The sequence below is a fragment of the Balaenoptera borealis genome (genome assembly GCF_965194805.1).
Source record: "Balaenoptera borealis genome assembly, chromosome: 13".
Lineage (NCBI taxonomy): Eukaryota > Metazoa > Chordata > Mammalia > Artiodactyla > Balaenopteridae > Balaenoptera > Balaenoptera borealis.
In genome coordinates, this window is record NC_138870.1 from 22,354,341 (window position 1) to 22,378,468 (window position 24,128).

General features: G+C 37.9%; 1 protein-coding gene across 6 annotated transcripts in view; it reads left to right on the plus strand.

Annotated features, from left to right (window-relative positions):
* The window catches only part of RASSF8 (Ras association domain family member 8), a 127,155-nt gene extending 103,246 nt beyond the window's left edge, over window positions 1-23,909 (plus strand). For all 6 annotated transcript variants that reach the window (XM_082352242.1, XM_082352241.1, XM_082352245.1 and 3 more), the window contains 4 exons: window positions 10,460-10,664; window positions 19,489-20,378; window positions 22,681-22,825; window positions 23,455-23,909. In XM_082352242.1, the coding sequence (XP_082208368.1) occupies window positions 10,562-10,664; window positions 19,489-20,378; window positions 22,681-22,825; window positions 23,455-23,576 (1,260 nt within the window). In that variant the 5' untranslated portion in view covers window positions 10,460-10,561 and the 3' untranslated portion in view covers window positions 23,577-23,909. The remainder of the gene's footprint in view (window positions 1-10,459; window positions 10,665-19,488; window positions 20,379-22,680; window positions 22,826-23,454) is intronic.
* Window positions 23,910-24,128: the final 219 nt, after the last annotated feature.

Below are 24,128 nucleotides of genomic sequence, written 5' to 3' on the forward strand. Positions count from 1 at the left end.
ATTAGGTTCTATTTGTTTATTTTTGCTTTTATTTCTTTTGCCTTGGGAGACTGATCTAAGAAAATACTGCTACAGTTTGTTGCCGAGAATATTTTGCTTATGTTCTCTTCTAGGAGTTTTATGATATCTTATCTTATATTTAGGTGTTTAAACCATTTTGAGTTTAGTTTTGTATATGGTGTGAGCGAATGTTCTAATTTCATTGATTTACGTGTAGCTGTCTGGCTTTCCCAGCACCACTTGTTGAAGAGACTGTCTTTTCTCCATTGTATATTCTTGCCTCCTTTGTCATAGATTAATTGACTGTAAGTGCATGGGTCCAATAGACTTTTAAGATAAGAAATGATTCTTGGCTAAAAGAACCCTTGTTCCCCAGTAGCATGTTACTGTATAAACCTAGTTCTTCATTATAAAAATTATTAAAATAATAGTGGTTTGAATATAGAAACCTCACAATGACAATAACTGAACTCTGTTAATACCCTTGCAGTAGAACCTTACTTCTACCTACAAAATAGGTAGGTTTCCATGGAAAAATGTATTCCAAATTCCAACCGAGATGCCAAAGCCCTTCTGCTTCCTGAGTCCTTAGTTCCAATGATGACCAATCCACCACACGCACCTACAGTGTAGGCCTTGCATTTTCCCCTCTAGTCTAGTTCTGAGGCTGGGAGCAGAGCTTCGGAGTCAGACTCGGAGGGTATAAAGGAAAGAACAGGGTCACAGCTTCTAAAAGAGAGCACTAGGGGCTTCTGCTGGGAAGACACATTCTTCAAATGACTTTCATGAATAACCCTGATCATAAGGGAAGGGAGGGATGATTGTCAGTGCAGCCCCAAACTTGACAGAAGCCATATTCTAAAAAAAGTGGCCCTCCTGTAATAAAATTTTGGACCATGTGGTTCATTGATCTGATCCATTAAGGCATTTCTTACCCTCCTTAAGGATTCAACTTTGAAAGATATTGTTAGTGGTGTTTAAAACGCAGATGCTGATCTTCTCTGTGATGAGCCGTGGTAAGAAGTCTCTGATCAAGAGGATAAATACCCTGCAAGTTTATATTAACTAAGCAGTATTATTCTCAGTGTTTTCCCACAGCATTACTATACTCTGTAATATTTAACAGATGTATATGTGTTTTATGTTCATTTGTATTCACTTAATGATTAAAAGTTCAAGGTGAAATGGTGATAATGCAGATAGGAAAATATGTGATGGTATACTAAAACCTTAATGGAACTTAATAATGAGCCTCATAAGTTTCTTTGAAATAATAGGTTTCTTGGGGGGTGGGGAGAACTTTTAATGAGATCTGCTGTCTTTTAATAATCTGCTGTGTTAGGTTTCCCAAGTTTAATATCTTTTTTAAAATAATGGTGTTTACTTTTTTATTTTAATTTTTTAAATTTTTGTACAATTTTAAAGGTTACTTTCCATCCACAGTTATTACAAAATGTTGGCTCTATTCCCCGTGTTGTACAACACATCCTTGAGCCTTTCTTACACTCCGTAGTTCGTACTGACCACTCCCCCATTCCTATATTGCCCCCCACCAACTGGTAACCACTAGTTTGTTCTCTGTATCTGTGAGTCTCCTTCTTTTTTGTTATATTCACTAGTTTGTTGTATTTTTTAGATTCCACATATAAGTGATATCATATAGTATTTGTCTTTCTCTGACTTATTTCACTTAGCATAATACCCTCCAAGTCCATCCATGTTGCTGCAAATGCCAGAAGTTCGTTATTTTTAAAATCTCAGTAGTAGTCCACTGGATATGTATACCACATCTTCTTTATCCATTTATCTGTTGATAGACACTTAGGTTGCTTCCATATCTTGGCTATTGTAAATAATGCTGCTATGAATATTGGGGTGCATGTATCTTTTCGAATTAGTGTTTTTGGTTTTTTTGGATGTATACCCAGAAGTGGAATTGCTGAGTCATATGGTAGTTCTATTTTTAGTTTTTTTGAAAAACCTCCATACTGTTTTCCACAGTGGCTGCACCAGTTTACTTTCCTACCGACAGTGTAGGAGGGTTCCCTTTTCTCCACATTCTCGCCAACAATTTGTTACTTGTGTTCTTTTTGATGATAGACATTCTGACAGGTGTGAGGTGATATCTCATTGTGGTTTTGATTTGCATATCCCTGATGATTAGTGATGTTGAGCATCTTTTCATGGGCCTGTTGGCCATCTGCATTTCCTCTTTGGAAGAATGTCTATTCAGTTCTTCTGCCCATTTTTTAATTGGGTGGTTTGTTGTTTTGATGTTGAGTTGTATGAGCTATTTATATATGTTGGATATTAATCCTTTAGGTCATATCATTTGCAAATATTTTCTCCCATTCAGTAAGTTGTCTTTTTGTTTTGTCAGTGGTTTCCTTTGCTGTGTGAAAGCTTTTAAGTTGAAAGGTCCAAGTTTAATCTTTTAATGAAACATAAGGGACTATGTATTAAATAAATTTTAATTCAGCTTTAAAAATTCAGCTGTATTTCTTTTTAATAAAACAATTTAATTTTAATATATTAATTTAACACAATATGTTAACGTTTGACCATTTTTTCATCCTAACTTATTCCAAGGAAGAATAATACATATTCTATTTTTAGTAAATAGAGTGCCTAGCAGAGAAGGAAACAAATCTTATTTTAAGTCAGAACCCTTATGTTTCCTTTCCTGAAATGTTCTCTAAATGGATTAGGGACAGTAGCATATAAACCTCTTATTTGACACTTGGAGTGTACACCAGTCTATACAATGCTCAAAGAAGTCTAGAAGCAAGGGAACTTTTTGAACTTTGTTTACTGGATTTCTTACATTTCCTCGGCCTTGGAGCCCTTTTTCCCCAGAAATTTAACATCTTACAGTATTTCCTAACTGAGGAACACAGTTTGGGAATCAGCTTGCTGGGGGCAGATGGTCCTTCCTCTGGGCATAAAGGAGGTTAGTGAAGCCGCCTTGGCGCTGCAGTGGAAGCAGAGAGAGCTGAAGCGGCACTCTGGGAAATTACAGCGTGACAAAAAGGTTTCTTTTAAGACTTATTTATTATTTATTTGTTTGTTTTATTTATTTTTGGCTGCATCAGGTCTTAGTTGCGGCATGTGGGATCTTTCGTTGTGGCGTGAGAGCTTCTCTCTAGTTGTGACGCGTGGGTTCCAGGGCACGTGGGCTCTGTAGTTTGCAGCACGCAGGCTCTCTAGTTGAGGTGTGCAGGCTCAGAAGTTGTGGCACGTGGGCTTAGTTGCTCCGCAGCATGCGGGATCTTAGTTCCCCGACCAGGGAATGAACCCGCATCCCCTGCATTGCAAGGTAGATTCTTTACCACTGCGCCATCAGGGAAGTCCCAACAAAAAGTATTTTTGTACCTTCCCTAGAAAAAGTAATTAGGTTTATTCTCGTTCATCTCACATGTGTTCTGACGCATGTACCCAGGTGACCAGGTACCCTAGAACTGTCTTAGGTCCTTTAACACAATGTAAAAGGACTAAGTTACTATTTGTAGTAAATACTATTTTATAGGAAAAGTTTGTGTTGTTTTTTAAATAAGTTTTTAAATAATTAATCCTGAAATGCCAGTGCCATTGTAAACCGTTAAACAAATTTAAATGTTTTCTTTAATTAAATCAATGTTTATTACATCTCATAAACTTTAACATTCTTTTTTAAAAACAGCAAAGAAATAGGAAGATCACAGGACAATGGACAAACAAATCATAGATTGATTAAAGATTTATTAACACAGGAAGTGTTGAGATTTTAAAAACCCACAGAAAAAAGAATTGTGTGTAATTGATTTTTAGTAGGCTAATAATAACATTCTAATCAATAGAAAAATATCAAGGCATATTGTTTGACCATATGAGAATGCAGAATTTTCTGCTTCACCTATAATACAGCTAAACAAAATATCAAACACTGGGGAAACACAGCAAGTTTAAAAAAAAGTTTATATTTTTAGAGTAACTCTTAAATTTAAGACAGTTAGAAAATGAATGAGTATTTGCAGTGCTGGACACCCTATGCCAAACAACAAGCAAGACAGGAACACAACCCCATCCATTAGCAGGGAGGCTGCCTAAAATCATAATAAGGCCACAGACACCCAAAAACACACCACCAGACGTGGACCTGCCCACCAGAAAGACAAGATCCAGCCTCATCCACCAGAACACAGGCACCAGTCCCCTCCACCAGGAAGCCTACACAACCCACTGAACCAACCTTAGCCACTGGGGACAGACACCAAAAACAACGGGAACTATGAACCTGCAGGCTGCAAAAAGGAGACCCCAAACACCGTAAAGTAAGATGAATGAGAAGACAGAGAAACACAGCAGATGAAGGAGCAAGGCAAAAACCCACCAGACCGGGCTTCCCTGGTGGCGCAGTGGTTGAGAACCTGCCTGCCAATGCAGGGGACACGGGTTCGAGCCCTGGTCTGGGAAGATCCCACATGCCACGGAGCAACTGGGCCCGTGAGCCACAATTACTGAGCCTGCACGTCAGGAGCCTGTGCTCCGCAACAAGAGAGGCCGCGATGGTGAGAGGCCCGCGCACCGCGATGAAGAGTGGTCCCCACTTGCCGCAACTAGAGAAAGCCCTCACACAGAAACGAAGACTCAACACAGTCATAAATAAATAAATAAAAGAACGTGAATTTCTAAAAAAAAAAAACAAAAACAAAAAACAAACAAACAAACAAAAAAACCCACCAGACCTAACAAATGAAGAGGAAATAGGCAGTCTACCTGAAAAAGAATTCAGAATAATGATAGTAAAGATGATCCAAAATCTTGGAAACAGAATGGAGAAACTACAAGAAACGTTTAACAAGAACCTAGAAAAACTAAAGAGCAAACAAACAGTGATGAGCAACACAATAAATGAAATTAAAAATTCTCTAGAAGGGATCAATAGCAGAATAACTGAGGCAGAAGAACGGATACGTGACCTGGAAGATAAAATAGTGGAAATAACTACTGCAGAGCAGAATAAAGAAAAAAGAATTGAGGACAGTCTCAGAGACCTCTGGGACAACATTAAACGCACCAACATTCGAATTATAGGGGTCCCAGAAGAAGAAGAGAAAAAGAAAGGGACTGAGAAAATATTTGAAGAGATTATAGTTGAAAACTTCCCTAATATGGGAAAGGAAATAGTTAATCCAGTCCAGGAAGCACAGAGAGTCCCATACAGGATAAATCCAAGGAGAAACACTCCAAGACACATATTAATCAAACTATCAAAAATTAAATACAAAGAAAAAAAAAGTAGCAAGGGAGAAATAACACACAAGGGAATCCCCATAAGGTTAATGGCTGATCTTTCAGAAGAAACTCTGGAAGCCAGAAGGGAGTGGCAGGACATATTTAAAGTGATGAAAGGGAAAAACCTACAACCAAGATTACTCTACCCAGCAAGGATCTCATTCAGATTTAACAGAGAAATTAAAATCTTTACAGACAAGCAAAAGCTAAGAGAATTCAGCACCACCAAACCAGCTTTACAACAAATGCTAAAGGAACTTCTCTAGGCAGGAAACACAAGAGAAGGAAAAGACCTACAATAACAAACCCAAAACAATTAAGAAGATGGTAATAGGAGCATACATGTCGATAATTACCTTAAATGTAAATGGATTAAATGCTCCAACCAAAAGACATAGACTGGCTGAATAGATACAAAAACAAGACCCGTATATATGCTGTCTACAAGAGACCCACCTCAGACCTAGGGACACATACAGACTGAAAGTGAGGGGATGGAAAAAGATATTCCATGCAAATGGAAATCAAAAAAAAGCTGGAGTAGCAATTCTCATATTAGAGAAAATAGACTTTAAAACAAAGACTATTACAAGAGACAAAGAAGGACACTACATAATGATCAAGGGATCAATCCAAGAAGAAGATATAACAATTGTAAATATTTATGCACCCACCATAGGAGCACCTCAATACAAAAGGCAAATACTAACAGCCATAAAAGGGGAAATCAACAGTAACACAATCATAGTAGGGGACTTTAACACCCCACTTTCACCAATGGGCAGATCATCCAAAATGAAAATAAATAACAAAACACAAGCTTTAAATGATACATTAAACAGGATGGACTTAATTGATATTTGTAGGACATTCCATCCAAAAACAACAGAATACACATTCTTGTCAAGTGCTCATGGAACATTCTCCAGGATAGATCATATCTTGGGTCACAAATCAAGCCTTGGTAAATTTAAGAAAATTGAAATTGTATCAAGTATCTTTTCCGACCACAATGCTGTGAGACTAGATATCAATTACAGGAAAAAATCTGTAAAAAATACAAACACATGGAGGCTAAACAATACACTATTTAATAACCAAGAGGTCACTGAAGAAATCAAAGAGGAAATCAAAAAATACCTAGAAACAAATGACAATGAAAACACGACAACTCAAAACCTATGGGATGCAGCAAACGCAGTTCTAAGAGGGAAGTTTATAGCATACAATGCTACGTTAAGAAACAAGAAACATCTCAAATAAACAACCTAACCTTACACCTAAAGCAATTAGAGAAAGAATAACAAAAAAACCCCAAAGTTAGCAGAAGGAAAGAAATCATAAAGATCAGATCAAAAATAAATGAAAAAGAAATGAAGGAAACAGTAGCAAAGATCAATAAAACTAAAAGCTGGTTCTTGGAGAAGATAAACAAAATTGATAAACCATTAGTCAGACTCATCAAGAAAAAAAGGGAGAAGACTCAAATCAATAGAATTAGAAATGAAAAAGGAGAAGTAACAACTGACACTGCAGAAATACAAAGGATCATGAGAGATTACTACAAGCAACTCTATGCCAATAAAATGGACAACCTGGAAGAAATGGACAAATTCTTAGAAATGCACAAACTTCCGAGACTGAACCAGGAAGAAATAGAAAGAAAACATGACCAGACCAATCACAAGCACTGAAATTGAAACTGTGATTAAAAATCTTCCAACAAACAAAAGCCCAGGACCAGATGGCTTCACAGGCGAATTATATCACACATTTAGAGAAGAGCTAACACCTGTCCTTCTCAAACTCTTCCAAAATATAGCAGAGGGAGGAACGCTCCCAAACTCATTCTATGAGGCCACCATCACCCTGATACCAAAACCAGAGAAAGATGTCAAAAAGAAAGAAAACTAAGGGCCAATATCACTGAGGAACATAGACGCAAAAATCCTCAACAAAATACTAGCAAACAGGATCCAAGAGCACATTAAAAGGATCATACACCATGATCAAGTGGGGTTTATCCCAGGAATGCAAGGATTCTTCAATATACGCCAATCAATCAATGTGATGCACCATATTAACAAACTGAAGGAGAAAAACCATATGATCATCTCAATAGATGCAGAGAAAGCTTTTGACAAAATTCAACACCCATTTATGATAAAAGCCCTGCAGAAAGTAGGCATAGAGGGAACTTTCCTCAACGTAATAAAGGCCATATATGACAAACCCACAGCCAACATTGTTCTCAGTGGTGAAAAACTGAAACCATTTCCACTAAGATCAGGAAGAAGACAAGGTTGCCCACTCTTACCACTATTATTCAACCTAGTTTTGGAAGTTTTAGCCACAGCAATCAGAGCAGAAAAAGAAATAAAAGGAATCCAAATCGGAAAAGAAGAAGTAAAGCTATCACTGTTTGCAGATGACATGATACTATACATAGAGAATCCTAAAGATGCTACCAGAAAACTACTAGAGCTAATCAATGAATTTGGTAAAGTAGCAGGATACAGAATTAATACATAGAAATCTCTTGCATTCCTATACACTAATGATGAAGATCTGGAACTGAAATTAAGAAAACACTCCCGTTTACCATTGCAACAAAAATAATAAAATATCTAGGAATAAACCTACCTAAGGAGACAAAAGACCTGTATGCAGAAATTTATAAGATACTAATGAAAGAAATTAAAGATGATACAAACAGATGGAGAGATATACCATGTTCTTCGATTGGAAGAATCAACACTGTGAAAATGACTGTACTACCCAAAGCAATCTACAGATTCAATGCAATCCCTATCAAACTACCACTGGCAATTTTCACAGAACTAGAACAAAAAATTTCACAATTTGTATGGAAACACAAAAGACCCCAAATAGCCAAAGCAATCTTGAGAAAGAAAAATGGAGCTGGAGGAATCAGGCTCCCTGACTTCAGACTGTACTACGACTTCAGACTATACTACTACAGACTAAAGCTACAGTAATCAAGACAGTATGGTACTGGCACAAAAACAGAAATATAGATCAATGGAACAGGATAGAAAGCCCAGAGATAAACCCACGCACCTATGGTCACCTTATTTTTGATAAAGGAGGCAAGAATATACAATGGAGAAAAGACAGCCACTTCAGTAAATGGTGCTGGGAAAACTGGACAGCTACATGTAAAAGAATGAAATTAGAACACTCCCTAACACCATACACCAAAATAAACTCAAAATGGATTAAAGACCTAAATGTAAGGCCAGACACTATCAAACTTTTAGAGGAAAACATAGGCAGAACACTCTATGACATAAATCACAGCAAGATCCTTTTTGACCCACCTCCTAGAGAAATGGAAATAAAAACAAAAATAAACAAATGGAACTTAATGAAACTTAAAAGCTTTTGCACAGCAAAGGAAACCATAAACAAGATGAAAAGACAACCCTCAGAATGGGAGAAAATATTTGCAAATGAAGCAACTGACAAAGGATTAATCTCCAAAATTTACAAGCAGCTCATGCAGCTCAATATCAAAAGAACAAACAACCCAATCCAAAAATGGGCAGAAGACCTAAATAGACATTTCTCCAAAGAAGATATACAGATGGCCAACAGACACATGAAAGAATGCTCAACATCATTAATCATTAGAGGAATGCAAATCAAAACTACAATGAGATATCATCTCACACCAGTCAGAATGGCCATCATCAAAAAATCTACAAACAATAAATGCTGGAGAGGGTGTGGAGAAAAGGGAACCCTCTTGCACTGTTGGTGGGAATGTAAATTGATACAGCCACTATGGAGCACATTATGGAGGTTCCTTAAAAAACTAAAAATAGAACTACCATATGACCCAGCAATCCCACTACTGGGCATATACCCTGGGAAAACCGTAATTAAAAAAGAGTCATGTACCAAAATGTTCATTGCAGCACTATTTACAATAGCCAGGACATGGAAGCAACCTAAGTGTCCATCAACAGATGACTGGATAAAGGAGTTGTGGCACATATATACAATGGAATATTACTCAGCCATAAAAAGAAACGAAATTGAGTTATTTGTAGTGAGATGGATGGACCTAGAGTCTGTCATACAGAGTGAAGTAAGTCAGAAAGAGAAAAACAAATACCGTATGCTAACACATATATATGGAATCTAAAAAAAAAAAAAAAAAAATGGTCATGAAGAACCTAGTGGCAAGATGGGAATAAAGACACAGACCTACTAGAGAATGGACTTGAGGATACGGGGAGAGGGAAGGGTAAGCTGGGACAAAGTGAGAGAGTGGCATGGACATATATACACTACCAAATGTAAAATAGATAGCTAATGGGAAGCAGCCGCAAAGCACGGGGAGATCATCTCGGTGCTTTGTGACCACCTAGAGGGGTGAGATAGGGAGGGTGGGAGGGAGGGAGACGCAAGAGGGAAGAGATATGGGGACATATGCATATGTATAACTGATTCACTTTGTTATAAAGCAGAAACTAACACACCATTGTAAAGCAGTTATACTCCAATAAAGGTGTTTAAAAAAAAAAAAGTTTAAGACAGTTATCAAACTCCAGTTAAATAAATGGGTAGAGGACAAGCAGTTCATAAATGGGGAAGTTGTCAGCCAACGAAAGAATTAATTTCCTTCAGCTAATATTTTCTGCATACCTGTGCCTTATGCTGAATTTAGTGTTGGAGTTTCAGTGGTGTAGACAACACTCTCGGTACCTTGACCAAGAGAGCGAGGCAAGAGACACGGAACAAACAGATGCTGGCAAGGCTGCGGAAACTGGTTCAATTATTTGTGATTCCTAAAATGACCAAAAAACTTTTTTTTTCTTTTTTTAAACCTCAGAAATTATCCTAATGAAGTAATTTTTGTAAAAAAATAGTTTGTATGTTGAGCAATAGGGCTTGGTCAAGTAAATAAGATTTCTTTGGTCAATGGAGAGTGACTTTATGATTAATATTCTAATTGTGGAAATAGCAGTACCATGCAGTGTCATGAGAGGTGGCCATGGTTGTATTCACACTGCTAAATTCAGTTCTGTGAATAAGTAAGCCCATGGTCATTAATGGTAGTAGGACTATGATATACTAAAATTTGTTTTGGTAACATTTACTTACTAGAAGAAATGGTAAGATTTGTTTTATTAAAAATGTTTTTTCCTCTTTTTAGCTGACTACACAGACTCTGCCTTTTCCGTGTTTTTGTGGCCAGAGACATGACCTGACGCCTGATGACCAGTCTCAGGGCCCTTGGGTGACTGGCTGGGGCACCATGGAACTTAAAGTATGGGTGGACGGAGTTCAGAGGATTGTTTGTGGGGTCACCGAAGTCACAACTTGCCAGGAAGTTGTCATAGCCTTAGCTCAAGCGATAGGTAAGTGAACTCTCGGGGTGTCTGAGATAAAGTGGTTTATGCTTATGCTTCCTGTTGTTTTTGTTTGTTTTAAATATAGATGTCCTGTGGTTTTTGTTCATTTGGTTCCATAATACATCTCTCAGGCACACTTTTACTTATTACTGTCCCCTGCCTCCAGCTTAGGTCAGTCTGTGAAGATACTTGTTCTCTGCCTCACCGAGATTTTACTGATCTTGAGTCTAGAGTCTGCACTGTCTTCTCCTCACCTGTTGTTTATCCTAAACAATGATTTATGGAACTAAAAATGTTTTCTTGAGCCAAAACATAGATTTCAAGTTCCCAGACTCTTCATTAGGCAAAATCCGATTTTTTATTCTGAATACTTTCAGAAAAGAAATTTGCAACAAATTAAATGACATGGTTCTTCATTAGAAAGATAATGTGTACATTTTAAATCTTACACAGTGAAGATGAAGTAGTCAAATCCATGCTTACTGACTCCATCTTATTCACTTATCCCGTTGCAACTTTTCTTATTTACTCTCACTTTATCTTTATGATATTTTACGCATGTTTTTTAGTTGCCATAATTCCGTTTGGAACATGATGAGGGCATGAACACCTACATCAGTAAAGCCAGTAATTTGGGCTAAAGTTTGTATTTGCATCTTAAATCCATCACTTAGCAAACACGTGGAGTTGACCCTTGAACAACACAAGTTTTAACTGCGAGGGTCCACTTATATGGGGCTTTTTTCCCAATAGTAAATCCTACAGTACTGCACGATTCAAGGTTAGTTGAATCCACGAGGAACTGCAGATAGAGAGGGCCGGCTGACTATAAGTTATATGCAGATTTTCAACTGTGTGGAGAGTTGGCGCCCCTAACGCCTGCGTTGTTCAAGGGTCAGCTGTATTGAGGAGGAAACTGTGTGTTCACCATGCTAGGTGCTCAGTGCCTCTTTGTCTTTGAGCTCCTTATCAAAAGTTTGTTTTTATATAGTGCTAGTTTATATTGGAAGCCTGTCAGGTTAGCTCAGGATGGAGACAAGTCACTGTCACGATGGCACCTTAGCATTTTGTAGAGGTGCTTGTGCCCCTGCATTGTGGCAAGTGCACTGTTTGAAGTTGGCAATAGCCCTATACAAAGACAGAGGCTTTCTTTTAATACTAACATCTTTTGATTTTTCCTGAAATACTATATAGCACACTCATATATTAAAACAATGCTGAGAATCCTAGGCTTTCACATCCCATGAAATTTTCTTGCATTTGGCACTAGTATTATATTTGTGGACTTAAGTTTAATTATTAAAGAGGAAGAAATTAAGGCATTTAATTTTATTTCATATTCGTTGCAACCAACTTATTTAGTCATTGCCCCTTTTGAAAGCCTCACATAATTTATTTGAATTAAAATATTAAGCATTGTTGGGTTTTTTCTGCTTAGTGAAAACTAAAATTAGCAAGTGTCAAATCTAAGATTCTTTGTTATATTTGAGAATCAAGCCATGGACAGTGGTTAAAAAAACGAGTAGTTTTTAGAAAAGTCAAGGTAGTTGAAGAGTGCAGTAAGCTGCATCTGTCCATATGGTAACCATGTTCTCTACACAGAATTTCAAGGAGAAACTGTCCAGATGTACCAGGTGTGTGTTTATCCGTTTGGACTAAAGAGTGTACTTCTTTGTGGCCAAGCTATTGATAAAAAGAAGCTTTAACTGAACCTGCCCCCCCCCCCCGTATTTGCTTTCTCAATAACTCAGTCCAGAACTGCTTTGAAAAGTTGACAACTTGAGTACAGATGCTTTACGATATTTCTCCAAACCTGGCTAAACAACTCTCTTGCTGAATCATAAATACTTCATTGAATTCAGAATTCACCTGAGAGATGATTCAACTGGCAACCAGCGAGCACTGTTGATCCTTGCTTCTGTTGTGCCATAAAATTTTCTCAGCCTCAGATTCAGTATGCTTCTAATAGACACTTAAATATTTATCTCCATTGTCACGGAAGTTATTGGTATTCCAAGTCTAAACACTAAATGAAAATGTTCTAGTATTTTGACCTTATTTATACTGTAAGAATGATAGAGGGTTTATTAATTAGGGAAAATTGCTGCTGTAACAAACACCTGCAGAATCTCTGTGGCTTCACACAGTAAAACGTTTAGTTACACTAATAGCAGCATATGGACTGACTGAGCGAAACTGCAGATGTTTCTAAAAAATTTAGAGTGACGCAACATATAGAATAGCTTCTTAAGTTAAAGTCCACATATTTGCCCATGGGGGAGGCACTATATATATGATTAGGGATTATTGAGTTTTTCTGGGTAGCTAAAATTGCTTTCAGGAAACCATCATGATATAAATACATGTATACATATTGGCAGTCTGCAAATATATATGACAGCTAACATTTTCTGACTCAATGCTACTAATCACTCAAATCAAGTTAGAAAAGAGCTAAAGACAGAACATAATTTGATAAAAGATTTTGAATGTTAGCTACTAGTATAGAAGGAAATCCTTTCTCCTCTGATCTTTGACTACCTTGACAGGTTATATTTAGGTGGTAGAAATAGAACATATTCCCAAATTATAAGAAACAGTAACTAAAAGTGAAACGATGATTGACACTCAGTTGGCATGAAGTGGTTAAACTGCCCAGCAGGAACACACTGGTTGGATACTGTACACCCTGGGCTTTCTGAAACATTCCCAATTTTAAATATTCAACCTTGTTTTTCCCATAAACTATCCCAGAAATGCCATTATTTCAAAATAGAGTTCAAACTACTTCTCAAATCTGCATGTGAAACAGAAAGCCTTAAACAATTCATCTGTCTCAAGTTAAGTTGAGAAAATGCATTTGCTTTTACAAAATCACAAACGAAAAATATGAAAAGAATGTACTTCTGCCCTCAAGTAGCTTAGAACTTAAAGTACAGCTAACAAAAGATTAGAGAGGAAAAAAAGAGGAGGAAGAAATCAAGGAGACTGAGGGAAAGGTTTTCTGATTCACACTGCTTTGTTGCCTGGTGCCATTTAAAGTACTGAAGATTCAGAATTTTTCTCTGTTCCCACTTCTGATGATCTTGTCCCATATCTTTTTCAACCGGGACCAGAGCTAGCATTTAATACAAACAAATTGAGTGGGGCTGGGGCCCAAGATGGCATGGATTGTTCTAAAAAGCCATGTTTCATAGAGTTTGCCCCAACACAATCAGTTTTCAAACAAACACATTTTATGCTGATCTCTGGTTTTATTATTTGTTAATATTTCTTTCTCTTCTCTGGAAGTCTCTTCAAAGTAGGGGTCCTGCTTATTTATCTTTCTTATTCCATTGCTTTGCCTAAAGTAGTAGGTACTCTACAAAACATAGTTTCTAGAACAGTGCTTCCCCATAGAACTTTCTGCAAGGACGGTAATGTTCTGTATCTGTGCCGTCCAGTACAGTAGCCACTAGCCACACGTAGCTATTACCTACTTGAAGTGTGGCTAGTGTAACTGAGGAAATGAATTTTTAATTAAAGTTTAAATGTGGCTCGTGGCTAATAGCTATTGTAGTGAACAGCGCAGTTCTAGAAGATGACTAACTGGTATCTCAGACTTAAAACGTCCAAACCCAAGCTTCGTGTCCCAGCTGTTGCCCATCCTCAGATTTCCTCCCCCTCATCTCAACAAATGGGAACTATTGCTTTTAATTGATTAGATCTAAAACTTTTGTGTGATCTTTGGTCCTTTTCTTGCTCTAATACCTTACAACTAATCCATCAGTAAATCCTCCCTGTGCTGTCTTCAGTATATATCCAGAATCTTGTTGCTGCTCTCCACAGCCTCTGTTACGACCTTGATGTAAGCCACCATCGTTTCTCACTTAGATTTTCGCAGTGGCCTTCCAACTCCTTTCCCTGTATCATCCTGATCTCCTGCAGCCTAGTCTCGACAGATGTATGTTGAAGTAATACTTTGAAACTGGGCATCGTCATCACTCTTGTGCTCAAAACCCCTTAGTGGTTTCCGGACTCACTCAGAAAATGTTAAAGTCCATGCGATGGTCTTCAGGCCCCTTAAATGAATCCCTGCTTTACCTCCAACCTCATCTCCTCCCACTCACTTTTGATTGCTTCCTCTTAAACGTGTCGGAGACAGTTCCGCCTTAGTCTTTGCACCTGTTCTTCTGTCTGCTGAGAATACTGTGCGCCCAGCGCTCTTCCAGATTCACTCCCTTGGCTCACTGCTCCCTGACCGCCTGCACATGCACACACGCACACATACTCCCCACCTGCCATACTCTGTTTTTCTCTATCGTGCTCGCCCCGGCCCCTGCGACATATTACATATAGGCCACAATCCATTATCCACATTTTTGAAACCTAAAAAATTTTGAAAGCTTAAAGTTTATCATACTTAATTTGTTAGCCATACCTGGCATGGCTTGAACTCATTTGGTAGTAAAAAACTGATCTGATTTGTTGTGAGGCTGAGGCTGCTTTTAATCTATATTTATTCCATTTGGTATGAAATTGATATATTTTACTTTAGAATTTTCAATGTGTTTGACTACAGACCTGCAGGATAGCACTATGCTACCTTCCTATAATCCAAAAAATTCTGAATGTTTAGCATATCTGACCTTAAAGCTGTTGGTTAATGGACGGTAGACATACATTCTTTCCTTAGTGTGTTGTGTATTGCCTGCCACTCTTTTGTTATTGCTTATTCTCATAGCTTAAAACCATGTCTAGCATGTAGTAGATACTCAATACCTACTTGTGAATAAATGAATGAATTTTTTTAAGTTCCTGTGAATTACAGGCTGAACTTGGTGATGTCCCATTCGTCTCTAAGATTATATGATCCTTTAGAAGATAAAGAAAATAATATATTTTATATTGTCACATTTAACTCTTAATTTCATATATAAATTATCAATTTTAGAATTTTATAAATTGGTTAATTTTGTATCTGTTTACAAGTAGTACTATCCATTGTAGACTATTTTGAAATTTAGCAAAACACAAAGAAGGTAAAAGAATCACTCATGACCTTGCTTCCTAGAAGTAAACACTATAAGCAATGCTTTTTATGTATCTACAGATGAGTTTTAAAAAAAAAAGATTCCAGTCTAATGCTTCATAGTTTTAAAGTCCCCCTTTTCATTACTGAATTGGGAATTAAATTTTCCACATCATTTAACAGTCTCACAGCAGTCTTATGAGGAAGGCCCTGTTATGATCCCTATTTCAGAGATGATGGAACAGAGGCACAGAGATGTTAAATGACATGCCCAAGCACCCGTAGCTGGTAAGGAGGGTCCTGGGATTCAAACCAGTAGTCTGATTCAAGAACCCTGTTCTTAACTACTAATACTATGTTATTTATATCCCCTATAATCTCAATGGACAACTGTTAGAAAATATAGTTACCGACTGAATTACATTGAAACAAAAACTAAAAATCCTTAGTACTAAAGTATATTGCTGTTTTATAGCCAAGGTCATCTTTTACAATTTTCTCCTCCCTCTTGCATCTCCCTCCCACCCTCCCTATCCCACCCCTTTAGGTGGTCACAAAGCACCGAGCTGATCTCCCTGTGCTATGTGGCTGCTTCCCATTAGCTATCTATTGTACATTTATATCAGTCGTCCAGTGAGATTCCACTGATGCACTAAAATCTCTTTGTGATTTTCCTCATTATATGAAGTTAATGATTCTTGGGATTACACTCAATTGCTTCAGCTCTTCAGAAGTATAGTCAATATTTTATTTATCATTACAAATTGTGGCATACAGGCCTCGGTAGCCAAAACAGTTTAAACTACAAATGCCATAGATAGATAGATGGATGTTCCTTTTTATTAGTCTTAGGGCTACATCAAGATAGTATGCAAGGTAGAACTAAATGTATCCACTTAATAAACTGCAATAAAAGAAGTTTTGCAGGAGGAATTGGAATCTGTCTAAATGAAGTATTCAGGTTCTGTAGGGCCTTGCCAAGTATAGGCATTCAAATTCCAATGATTGTGGAATTTAACTCTTACATATGCTATCTAAAACCCAATTTCTGTAATAAAATCAAAGTATTAATTCATTTACTTTTTAAAAAAGCTTTTTTATATTGCTGGATTCTTTTTTTTTTTTTTTTTTTTTTTGCCTAATTGCACTAAATATGCATTATTTAACAAAAAGGAAACGCTAGCAGTAAAAGCAATCCTAAATAATCTACCAAGACATTCTCATAGAGTAGCAGTACCATTAAGCATTGGAAAAATCAGCTTTATATTTAATTATGACTAAATTAGGGTCCTTAAAATTTTTAATTTCACTCATATAATGTAATGATTCAGTTTTCTTTTTAAAGATGCTTCATGGCCTGGTAGGATTAGAGAGGGCTCTACTGGTCTAGTCCAACCCTTCATATTTACTGATGAGGACACAGGGTCCAGGTAGCAGGAGTGAGATCCTAAAAGTAGTTGATAGACAGCAGAGCCAGGAACACAAAGTGCTGTGATCTTTGAAGCAGTGTGTACATCTGGAACGAGTTTAACCTTGAAGATTTGTTGGGTGGTTTTTCTTGGTATAATTACAGTAATTTTTAACTTGAAAATCTTAAGAAACATTTTTTTATTCCAAGAAGCCAAATCCAGTGTGCTTAATAAGGCTTTGCATTCCCCTTGTTTGCCCAGGTATTTTGTTAATAGCAACAACTAATACTTGTATAGCACTTTTCAATATTATAAAACATTTTTAAATTTTATATCTCACGTAACTCTTACAACATTGTCAGGTAAGAAAATACAAGTCTCACTCTATAGATGAAGAAATCAGAGCTGAAGGAAATTTAATAATTTGTGCAAATCACGTAAATATATGGCAGAGCCAGATCTGAGAACAGGCCTTCTGACTCCAGAGAGCCCTTATTCTTTCTTTCCACTCTGTCCAGCTTTACGTAGCTGGGAGTTGCTGCAAGTTGATTAAGGATTCCTTTAGTCAGATTGTTGTCGCGTCATGTCACTATTTAAAGCAGGTCTCTGGTCAGCCCTTTTGTCATGTGAATAACAGTGTTTTCAATTAATGATGGCTGCCATGTATTGAAAACCTGCTACGGGCCAGGCAGTATGGCAGGTGCTTATGAGCCCTGATTCTGACTCTCAGAACCTATGAGGTACTGCCACTCTCCCCACTTTAGAAGTGAAGTTAGGCTACTTATCCAGCAAGTAATTTACCCAAACTTAAAACTCTAGTCTGTTTGCTTTCAAAACTTCAACTTTTCAGCTGCACCCAAGATTCAGGTTTCCTTAAAGACAAACATAACACATATGCTTAGAGCAGTATCACTCTTCATCTGCTACTTTTGAATAGCGCAAGTGGGTGTTCATAGTACATATCCAGATTTCCATTTATTGGCCCAGCAATTGAGGAGATACTACTATTGGTTCAGAAGCTCATGAAATTAAAAAAGAAGACAGGGAAGACAAATCAGTAGCTGTATATGCCAATATGATAATTGCTAGATGGCAAGGTGAGTTTTTTTCTTTGTAATAATATTAACTACTAATGGACACTTTTTTAAAATTGAGATGTAATTGACATATAACCTTACATTAGTTTCAGATGTCTAGTGGACACTCTTAACAAAATTAATATTTTCCATCTGACCCACACACCTTAAATGGAAATATTTAGGAAGTGTATTCAAGCTAATGACATTATATTATCTTCTGAATCTTTATCTTCCATAATTACTGTTAGATTCAGGATATTTTTAACATAAATGTAATTTTACTCTACTTTTGTTTTTTAATAATATCATTTTTGCCTTTTTAATGTTTTTTAAAAGACTCTTTGAAGCTATTACTTATCAAAACTGAACAAGACTTCTCTTCAGGCCCCACTCTTTATATGAGACTATTTTGAGGGTTGTTTTCACTGAGGTGATTTTTTATTTGCCACAGGTATGCCGGAAGGTATGGGCAAGGAAAGGCCTACCCAGCACCTGTAGCTGAGTAGCAGGTCCTCCACTGTCTCCGTGTCTCCTTTCAGGAGGAGAGACGGGGGCTCCAACCTTCCCAAGTCCTGATGTGCAGAGAAATCAGAGGGATTCCTCAAGTGGAAGTCTGCTCAAGTTCTGAGGTCCTGCCTGGTTCCTGGGACCAGGCCCTCCTGGCTTCCAGCAGGACACTCTGTGCCCTCCTGAGTCTCAGCTGGAGGTCTTGCCACAAGCAAGGTCTAGGCAGTCAGGCATTTGACAAGAGGGTAGATTAAGATTCCCACTGAGGTTTAAGGTGTAAAGATGAGTTGCTAAGCGAGTCTGAAGAGTGTATGCAGTTCACATCCCATAGTTTTATGTGTTACGTATCTTTATTTTTTTTTTAATTAATTAATTAATTAATTTATGTCTGTGTTGGGTCTTCGTTTCTGTGCGAGGGCTTTCTCTAGTTGCGGCAAGCGGGGGCCACTCTTCATCGCGGTGCGCGGGCCTCTCACCATCGCGGCCTCTCTTGTTGCGGACCACAGGCTCCAGACGCGCAGGCTCAGTAATTGTGGCTCACGGGCCCAGCTGCTCCGCGGCATGTGAGATCCTCCCGGACCAGGGCTCGAACTCGTGTCCCCTGCATTGGCAGATTCTCAACCACTGCGCCACCAGGGAAGCCCCTGTGTTACGTATCTTAAGGAGTTCAGTATCCTCAAGTGAAAGTTTTAAAAACATCATGGGCTGGACTTTGATGCTAATTAAGAAGACACAGTTATCAAATAGTGTCCTATGTCTGGAGGCATTATTTTAGCTGTTGCGTATCCCTTTTTGACAATTTATTCTTATCTTTTTTTATCTAGGTCGAACTGGAAGGTACACGCTTATAGAAAAATGGAGAGATACTGAAAGACACTTAGCACCTCATGAAAATCCTATCATATCCTTAAACAAATGGGGGCAGTACGCTAGTGACGTACAGCTGATTTTACGTCGAACGGGGCCCTCTCTCAGTGAGCGGCCCACGTCGGATGGTGTGGCTCGAGTTCCTGAAAGAACTTTATGCAGGCAGAGTTTGCCCCCCTTAGCTAAACTGAGGCCTCAGATTGACAAAGCAATCAAAAGGAGAGAGCCTAAAAGGAAATCGTTAACATTTACAGGAGGTGCCAAAGGGTTAATGGACATTTTTGGAAAAGGTAAAGAAACTGAATTTAAGCAAAAGGTGCTGAATAACTGCAAAACAACAGCAGATGAGTTAAAGAAGCTGATCCGTTTGCAGACAGAGAAGCTCCAATCCATTGAGAAAGAGCTAGAATCAAATGAAATAGAAATACGATTTTGGGAGCAAAAATATAATTCTAGCCTTGAAGAGGAAATTGTCCGCCTGGAGCAAAAGATCAAAAGAAACGATGTAGAAATTGAAGAGGAAGAATTTTGGGAAAATGAATTACAGATTGAACAGGAAAATGAAAAACAGCTGAAAGATCAACTTCAAGAAATAAGACAGAAAATAACAGAATGTGAGAGCAAATTAAAGGACTATTTGGGTCAAATCCAGACTATGGAAAGTGGTCTTGAAGCAGAAAAATTGCAACGGGAAGTTCAAGAGGCACAGGTCAATGAAGAAGAGGTTAAAGGAAAGATCGGTAAGGTCAGAGGGGAAATTGACATTCAAGGCCAGCAGAGTCTGAGGCTGGAAAATGGTATTAAAGCTGTGGAAAGATCTCTTGGACAAGCCACCAAACGATTACAGGTAAGAACACTTTTATTAGAATGTTTCATCTATTTAAAAGAATTAAATATTTGGAATCTAAAAAACTGAACTCCTCTTTTTCTTTCCTCATGGAAGCTTCTTAAACTCTGTATTTCTCCAAATCACTGTAGGTTTGCTCTTGATTTTCCAAAATGATAATGCCTTTTATTTTCATCACTGGTCATGGAAAAGAATCTGAAAATAGAAAATGTTCAATAAAACACAGAAAGCTGACTGGAAATATATATATTAAAAAAAGAATTAAATATATTTTGGTATCTTCTTTACTGATTGTTCATTTTCTCTTACATTTAAAGTTAGAAACTTACTTTGGTTTATCATTTTCTTAGCATTTCTGTGACTTATGACAAAGCTAAGATATGAGACCAAAACAAAGATGAGAGCTGAAGCCACACGGCTCCTTTTCCACGGAAGAAGCTTTCTTACTGTGGCAGTGATAGCATTAGGTCATCGGATACAGGAGATGAGAATCTCAGAGCTGGAATGGACACTAATGATGAGATAGTGAATCTGACCTTCTCCTTTTAGCGATAGGGAAACCAAAGCTGAAAGAGATTACCAAGGACTGGTTCACCAAGGATTGTGCGGCTAGCTGGCTGCTTATCTATCACGTCTCCTTTGTTGCTAACCCCACCTCCTTCCCTCTCCCGTAACTGTCCTTTGCTTCCCTGAGGAGAGGGGCAGGTTCTTCTCTGATTTTTCCCCATCTCTAGTGGGTACGAGAACATTTCTATTTCACACTTACTCCATGATCACTCAGCTTATATTTCTTGGATACCCATTCTTGAAAAGACAGTGTGGTAATGTTAATGGGAGTTGCAAAGAGCTATCAGTTTCTAACAGCTGAAATGAGAAAGAGACACAATTGATTATAATACGGCTACTTATATTTAAATAAAGTTAAATAATATTCAGTAAAGCTGTTTAAAAATATTAAATAAATTTAAATTTCTGTTTTAGTCACATGTGGCCACATTTCATGTGCTCAGTAGCACACATGTGCAGTGGCTGCTGAATTGGACAGTGCTGGTTTAGAAGCTGTGTGATCGTGGATCAAAGAGTGAACCGTGAGGCTTACTGGTTAGAAATTCAGAGTGTACGTAGTAACAGCATCTCCAAATAGTGCCCGTGCGCACTGGAGTTTGAGAAGAGCTGCTGTAGAGTAGGAACAGTTCCACAAGCAGAGAAAGCTGACGTTTCAGGAAGAACTGATGTGATTTCCTTTCTCTGCCACTAACTATAGTGAGAGGTAGAACTACCACCAGAATTTGCAAAGTCAGGAATTTCTCATATAATAGAAGGTTGTTAACGTGTGATCTGTCAACATTTTACTATTTGGATTCATTTCAACACAAAACGAGTGCAGTTGGAAATTGTATTGCCTTGATATTACAGGAGACACTGATTTGTGACAGTTGTTACTAATAAACCCCACTACCTGTGAAAAGTATCTAATAGTCAAACTACTAACATATCTCCAAGTACCCCCTACACTCAAGGTGGCGGAAAACCCCTCCTTTCTATTTTCTCTTCCCTACCCTTACCACATCCTCTGACACAACCAGCTTGGATGAGGCCTTGCCACTTTTTCTTACAGTGCCCTAAAGGTGAGAAAGAGAAGAAAGTCCATTTGATAATAGAATGCCTCTCCTTGCTTTTGGAGCTTTCTGGCCATCCAAACTTGGTCTCCTTACTTTAGCGCTCCTCAGTTCTCAGATCTGCTCATCAAGGATTAAAAAACCCCATAGTGGGAATCTTGCTCTCCTTGCTTTCCTTGCTATAATATAAATCTCAATAATGGATCCCATGAAAACTTAAACAGTTTAAAAAAGACAAGAACCCTGAATCTCATGGACCAAGTGACTATTAATTTTGCAGTCAGTTATGAAGTAGATAATAAGGAAGTTTAATTGTGAACAGCTTAGCAAGCTTGCTGTAAATACCAGGATGGATGGAATCCAGTCTTTTATTCATTAAAGTTCATAGACATATACTTATTTCATCAGGTGCATAGTATATACTCCTAACGGAGGAAAGCGTGACATTTAAGAGGACAGACTGAAGAAGTTCTTGTCCTTTATTTGCTTAACTTTTGGCCCATGCCACAGAGTGAAAGTGACCTCCTTAGCCCATTACGTCGATATGAACCAGGTTTGTTAAATGCGTTCTTGTGAAAGGTGTCCCACATTCAACCCTTGTAGCAGGTGGGCTGTCACCAGGATGTCTGTAGCTGGCCAATAGTGAATCCTCAAATTTTAGAAAGCATTTTACTCCCATCTAGGACAAAGAACAAGAATTGGAGCAGCTGACCAAGGAGCTGCGGCAAGTCAACCTCCAGCAGTTTATCCAGCAGACAGGGACGAAAGTCACCGTTTTGCCAGCGGAGCCCATCGAAGTGGAGGCCTCGCATGCAGACCTAGAAAGGGGTAAGATTTGAGAAATCGCTTTTTAAAAAACTTTACTCTGTTAACTTGGAATAAACTGCTTACATTCGGTTAAAATGTTCTCCTACCATTCAAAGCTAATTCTTGGGCCGCTTAAAAAAATTTTTGATGTACTTACTGTTTCTGGGGAAAATCAATAATATTTAGGTTATTTATTTACTTAGATGACCAGATATCCTATCATTAGTTTTAAACTGCTTCCTTACAAACTTTTCCTGAAATGTGTGAGTCGTAGTCTATTAATTGAGTTTTAGCTTCTCTCTGTTCCTAATACCCCTTCTTCCTCTCCTAAAGGTCTTTATTAATTTGTGTTGATATTAAAAGACACTTCTAAATCTGTATATGCATATAATCTGAACAACCCAGAAAGAGAAGCTAAATGTTCACCTTTTAAGAAAAGATCATGAACTGTTCAAATCACTGAAAACTATTTTATCAACTGAGAGGGTCAAGCAGACGTAACCTCTCCTCTCACCCAGGACCCACAGGGGGTTGCAATCGTTACTGTATATTATTTGGTTCTTGAGAGCAGGAAAAGTTCTAATTTTTCATATTGCTAAGTACTCCAGGTTACTGCGAACATCAAATGACTTTCTCTGTTTCCTGTTTAGAGGCACCATTCCAGTCGGGGTCTCTGAAGCGACCTGGGTCCTCTCGGCAGCTCCCCAGTAATCTTCGTATTCTACAGAATCCTATCTCGTCTGGTTTTAATCCTGAAGGCATATATGTATAACATTATCTGTCTTCAGGGGAGAGACCCAGTAAAGGTACCAAGGACAGTGAAAATTCCTTCTTTGATTTTGTGCCAATGATGAACAGAGGATATATTTCACAAGCCACCGTATCTTTTTTCTGTCCTAAATTGCATACCACTTGGAGCCATACCCTGTGCACTGATGCTAAAGAACAAAGAAACTGTGTTTTCACACATCCACAGTGTTGATGTTTTTGTCCAGCAGCTGTAATGCAAAGCCTTCATTTTTATTTGTAGCATTTTGAGAGCATTAGGAAAGTATTATACTGTGTGTATACATAAATAAAACCATGACTTCAGAATGAAGAGAAATATGTGACTGGCTTAGTTTATTTATTCCATGTAATCAATTAAGGAGTGAATGTTGATGTTTTAATATTTTTTATTAATACTTATCCTGTGACTGAGTTACATTGCATATTGTGTGATGATGACTTTGTGTGCATGTTGCCAGACTCCATGCGTTGCTGAATTACAGCTACACAAGTGTCATAGGGGCCTCCGCCATGGAAACTGACTCCAGAAGAACTG